Source organism: Dreissena polymorpha, chromosome 1 (genome assembly GCF_020536995.1).
Source record: "Dreissena polymorpha isolate Duluth1 chromosome 1, UMN_Dpol_1.0, whole genome shotgun sequence".
NCBI lineage: Eukaryota > Metazoa > Mollusca > Bivalvia > Myida > Dreissenidae > Dreissena > Dreissena polymorpha.
In genome coordinates, this window is record NC_068355.1 from 145,417,813 (window position 1) to 145,424,301 (window position 6,489).

At 33.6% G+C, this 6,489-nt stretch overlaps 1 protein-coding gene across 1 annotated transcript in view; it reads right to left on the bottom strand.

Annotated features, from left to right (window-relative positions):
* LOC127856140 (uncharacterized) overlaps positions 1-6,489 on the bottom strand; it is a 48,933-nt gene that overhangs the window by 20,034 nt on the left and 22,410 nt on the right. The window contains exons 17-21 of the mRNA XM_052392200.1: positions 3,764-3,873; positions 3,056-3,190; positions 1,964-2,188; positions 1,639-1,745; positions 687-794 (exon numbers count right to left, since the gene is read on the bottom strand). Coding sequence (XP_052248160.1) covers positions 687-794; positions 1,639-1,745; positions 1,964-2,188; positions 3,056-3,190; positions 3,764-3,873 — 685 coding nt within the window. The remainder of the gene's footprint in view (positions 1-686; positions 795-1,638; positions 1,746-1,963; positions 2,189-3,055; positions 3,191-3,763; positions 3,874-6,489) is intronic.

Sequence of the window (6,489 nt, forward strand, 5' to 3'; positions counted from 1 at the left end):
GCATAATAAGTTAATATAACATTACTTCATAAATAAAAAAAGACCGGACAAGCCATATAAGTCAAAACTTAATATTTAACCTTTAGTGTGACCTTGACCTTTGGAGGTAGGGAAACGAGTAAAAATGAAAAATGAGCATTTCTATTGGCAGTCAATACTGCCGCTGCATATAATGATCGCAAGAAATTAGGTAAAAAGCCATCTGAGATAACTTTAGCTAAAAAACACACACTTAAGTATAAACTATCTGTTGTTTGGCAAATTTGCTTTACAAATGACAGAGTCACACACAAAAAAGTGAGTATACATGAGCGAATTAATTCTACTCTGTAATCCAGTCCCTTGAAATGATAAAGATAAATGCATTTGTATATCATCAATTTTAAAACGCAATCAAACGTAAGTTTAACTTGTTCGATTATCGGGCTTGTATATAAACGTTAATGCAAGACGTTTATCAGTATTCTTTTAAGAAGTGAAAAGCGGGAAATTTCAACAATTAAAGCACAAATACTGCATATCATTAGTAAAAGAAATATGTATTCTTTGAAACCTTCAGTCGTTAAATAATTCTGAGTTAAGTCAAATGCATGAAAGTTTGTTGCTTAATCTTAATTGAATGACTTAAATTAACAATATCCAAATTTATTTACAAAGATAAGATTTAAAACCATTGTGTCATTTACCAGCAGGACATTTTCGAAAGCCTGTCTGGCAATCTCATCAAATTCGTCATTCCGCCTCCACATTCTGTCATTCATGAAGTACTTCTCCAATTTATGCATCGTCGCAGTCTGCAATAGTCACAGTGTACTATTATTAGCCGAAAATACAAACCGTATGTGTTCAGTATACGTAAAACACATTTTCTATAGATCTGATGTGTATTTATATTGACGTCTGAACCTTTGTACGCACTATACAAAAATATAATACTTCAACTAGTTGATAAAAATATTACATTTATTTCCAGTGAATCAATGTAGTAATGTTTTGCGACACAAATTATAACAAGTAAATGCAGATAGGCCATTTTAAATACGTTGGTTTACGGTTTCTACATTAGTAATTTCAAAAAACAGACTAATAAAAGTTTTTTTCCCCACTCGAATTGTGCAAAATAACCCTTTTTCAGTTTAATTTTTATTTTAGTTATTTTTCTTTGCGCCCTTTGCACATTTCAAACATGGCATCATAAATACAATAAAATACAAACAAGTAAATATAGAAGTTTCCAAAAAGCCATCTTTAAACCGTCGCGTGTAAACAAAAACATCGACATTTTGACATATAATTAAAATCAGTATTAATTAAAAGAGTGTTATTAATATATAACTGGTTGTCAATCCATTATGGGGTATTTTGTCAATCATTAATATGCATGTGGACTAGTGAATATAAAAGGTTGTCATATCAATACACCGTAAAATCAAAGTACGATATTTCTGTAAATACGCTATTTGTCTTTAATGCCTAGACGCATGCCCATTTTGTTTATGTATACCCTTGTTTTTTTCTTACAGAAATGGCGAATGTGGGCAAAAGTAATGTGGGTCGGGTAAAACCTATCGCAAAGAAACGTTTCAGCACTAACTACGTGAGATTAAGAAAGTGATTAAAACTTTGAGTATGATTCACCCTTCCGTATGTGTATAGGAACTGGTAATCCCCATTAGTCATGTTGAGTTTATGCGCTCGCAGCATCACATTCCGCAGATTGGGCTGGTCAATAACGAGAAAGACAACTGAAACAAAGCGGACCAATATGTTACAATGTCTTATTAACTATCGCTTTCTGCTACTAAATTTATTTTAGAGCGTATTTAGTTTTTAACGACTTGAACAGATTGCAAAAAAACGTGTTACCGGGCAAAGGAACTTCAGAATCGCAAACTCCAAAGCGATTCACACATTTTACAATAGTGCAATTCATCACTTATATCAATATCCGAAACTGCATTACTTCTTCCCTCATGCTTTATGCTGTTCAATGTGGCGTCAATGTCGTCACCGGACTCCGTCGGCTCGTGAAGCTTATGAACCTGTGTAACACGGAAGCCGATTTCGTTGAAAGAGCCTAGTGTGGACTCCAAGATCTCCGCCAATGCATCATATTCCTTATTTATCTCCCGAACGATGATATAGTTCTTCCAGCCGGTATCTTGCAAGAATTTGGTCATAAGTTCACCTGTTCAGGTAAAACAATAATTTACAGATTGCATAATTTGTTGCATGTCAAATCATTTGCCATTTATTGAAAATGTGTTGTATAAAGTTTAGAAAATATATTTGATTTATAGAATAACAGACTTACTCAGACCATCCTTAAAAAGGGTAAAAATGGCATTGGGGTTATATTGATTACAGAGAGTCCATAAGAGAATAATGTTATATTATCATTCAACTTGCGAATCAAGTGCAGGGACTTATCTGAAGTATATTCAAAATCCTCGAGCACGTATTTTTTGCTAATACATTTCACTACTATCAAGCAAATGGGAGGTAAAGTTCGACGACATAAACCTCGCACTCGTTACGCGCGATGTATCGTTAGGTGACCGTAAATGCTGACAAAATGCTCTTGAGTGTAAGTTTGTAACTTTTTAAAGATAGTATTATAATGCTTGTACTACTGTACACATGATTAATCGGATAATTAGCATACATACTAAAGGATGACTCCTTCAAAACAATACACATGAAAATTGCAATCTCAGCATATCTCAGATTAAAACACAAAAGCTAGAAGAACATAATCTAACATGTAGGACATACAGTACATATTTTCTGACATAATTATTTAAAATTTAAACAACGTAATCATGTGTTCTGTGTTCTTTCTCGTTCCAGCTATAAATACACACATTTTGATAAAGTTACGGTTGTTCAGTTGTTATTAGCAGCGGACTGGGGAAACGGTACTTATTGGCTATTGCATGTTCATTAAGTTTCGCCAAGATTTGCCTGTGCAAGTGCACCAATTTCAGCCTAAACTGAATTGTTGCTTAAATCCATTAAAGCGGAGAATATCGTCCCTTTATTATCATATACATACCGAGAGTGTAGACCGGTGTCATCGTTCGTATGTACGTAGTCAATGAATCCTTGGTCTGTATGGTCTGTTGCAACGACACCCAATTGATCACCGGCACGTTCCTGTACGACATCAGTTCCCCCACCGGCTCCACCACTGATATAAAACAGTCAATATGAAGTGCTTGCGGGTGGTTAGTCCGAACTAGACCAATCCGGAGTTGGTCTATTACCAAACTCAATTTGCGTATTTACGGTTTCGAAATTTTTTTTATGGGAAATCGTCCACTCAGTAAAATTGCATTTAATGGTTTTCTTTGTCCGGCTTGGCTTTTGACCAGATCCCTCTGTGCGGTTATTATGATGCAATTATATATAACCCGTAAGATTCAAGTTATAACTCACGTTTATATCTAATTTTGATTGATATAATTTACACATACTACCTAATCATAGTTTATATCATTGTACAACTTTAACATTGCTGATATTTTGATTATAACTTATAAAACACAATTTGGATTCACATTCTAAGTTCGAGTCTGTCATTCAAGGACATTTAGAAAAAAAGTTTGGCATAATTATGTGGCAATTCTGATTCTGTCCCTTGGCTGGGGTGTTTATATAATTATGACACGGATGTTTGATCCATATTTATTTTGAATTTAATGACTCAAAATAAATTTAAAAAGCAAATACTTGTATCTGCTCCTTATCATAATCAGTTTACCTCCAGGGCATGGCGGGCCGATAACGACGTCAATATCCTGGACCATCAAGAGGTCCACTAGGACTCCTATCCCCTGCTTGCTGCTACAATTCGTGTCCAGAACCGTCAGGCTGTGGAAATAAAACATTAGCTAAACCAGGTAACGCAATTATCTTGTTTGGTGATTTAACCATTCTTGATAGAGAACAAATCAGAAAATGATTAAAACTTATATTTGAATGTTAAGATATTAAAATGGCAATTTGTATAAACTCTGTTATGAAAGAGACTATGTTGTGAACGAGACTATGTTGTCAAAGAGGCGATGTTGTGAAAGAGAAGATGTTGAAAAAGTTTGTGCGTTAATTTACAGAAAAAGACGTGTGGTAATCTCTACAACTATGATCGTGCAGGTTACGAGAACAACATCCCAAGCTGCTACACTATTAGTTCTGTATCAAGATATTGCTAACAAAAATATCGCGCCAACACATTTCTTTGGTAAGAACTAGATACTCATAAGTAATATTGTTACAGCACTAGCATACATACCAATTTACTATTTGTTGAAAAACATTAACCTTTTGTGAATATAAAACTAACGGATAACAAAGAAAGAGCATATGCTGACAAATACATTTGAAAGCAAGAGATGTGTTCGTCAGAAACACAATGCCCCGTTTTGCGCCGCTTTGAAATAAAAAAATATTTTTTTGACCTTTGACCTTGAAGCATAACCTTGACCTTGAACGTCCACCACTCAAAATGTACAGCTTCATGAGAACGCCGCTTTGAAATTATTATTTTTGACCTTTGACCTTGAAGGATGACCTTGACCTTGAACTTCCACCACTCAAAATGTGCAGCTTCATGAGAACGCCGCTTTGAATTATTTTTTTTTTATCTTTGACCTTGAAGGATGACCTTGACCTTAAACTTCTACCACTCAAAATGTGCAGCTTCATGAGATACACATGCATGCCAAATATCAAGTTGCTATCTTCAATATTGCAAAAGTTATGGCCAACGTTAAAGTGTTGTTTTTTTCGGACGGACGGACGGACTTACATACTGACTGACATACTTACGGACAGTTAAACTGCTATATGCCACCCTACCGGGGGCATAAAAAGGACGCAATGAGCAAATTATTTTTTTTACATTTTCAAACTTTATAAAATTGTATCACTGTCTAACAGATAACTTTCGAAATTGGCAATATAATATTGCGCCTAAGCCTGTTTAATAGTCAGGCCCGAAAATGGCAGAGCATGTGTTTAAAGTTCTTGTTTGTTTGTAGTGTTTTGCTCACGAATTACCAAAATGTATAAGTTGAAGGTAGATTAATATAGTTCCTTCACGTTTCGATCTTTTCGATATACAGTAGTGTAAAATTTGTACGTATTTATAATATAAATATACACATATATGTCATCAACTTTTGTTCATAGGTGTGTATCGTTATTGTTATCGATATAATTAGCTCTAATATGGTTGAATTAACATATTGATTGACGGTCTCTAGGTAATTTTGTTCACGTGTTAGTGACAATAGATCTGCATGTTATTTTTTAAACTGACTTGTTATGATAAAGAGTTGTTGTGTATTTCAAATTATTATGCTAATCTGTTTAAAACAATAAAAATCGGTTTCACTGATCGTTGCCATATGCACATGATTTGATTTAACGCATTAAATTAGTAATTTGAGTTTGTTGAAACATACCCATCAGCATGGATACAAGTCAAGTCTTATAGATATATAAAAAAATCTTATAAATAATGTTATTACACATATTCGCATTTAATTGTTGTTATACTGTTTGTTTGACTAAACAGATTAACATCAGATTGAACAGAATGAAATTTCCGTTATGGCAACGGTCATGTTACCAAAACCAGATCACATATTCCCTCGCAGAAAACGCATAATACCATCTGAGGCGCAGATCGTGGTATTATTGAACAATAAACGTAGTGCTCATTTATATTTGTCAATTATGCTTGGAACGTTCTTATGTTTAATTCCGCATTATATATATATAATGCGATGTTGTGTGCATTGTTAAATGCACTTAAATAGCTTATTATTTCTATTGTCAGGAGTCTATATAATTTTAAATGGATGAACACAATTTTTTATCACAGATCGACGGAGAAAAACCAACGCTGTAAATTACTATGTATGAAGCTTTATGCGAAAGATATAAACGTAGTTAAAGATGAAAGCTCAACCAAATATCTTTTCAGGAAAATAGCTTAAAAGTCAACCATAGTAGTGACGACCATACAAACCAAATAATATTATTCAGAGAAATTATATTGTGGTAGAAGTAGTAGTAGTAATTTAATTGTAAAGACATGAAAGAAAGGCAACCGGTCCATAATACAACTTGTATACATACTTTATATAGGCAGATACTACAACGATTTATCAATGCACACATATACAATCACATTAGACTGGAGACAAATCATACTATAACTTCAATTATTGCGTTTCATTAAAAATACTTATTGACTCGTTAACAAAGTAGGCTTATATTTAAACAACAAACTCATTTTCATTTCTGTGCAGATCAAAGAAACCTAAAAAAAAGTTTGTCTGACATGACACCAATTATAAAAATAAGTTTGACTAATTTCAGCATATTAAGAACACTGAAAATACACGATATTCATCCTTTATTATCATGGAATCATTTTCCAGTTGACTATGTGCACATATTCTAAGGTTTCTATGTATT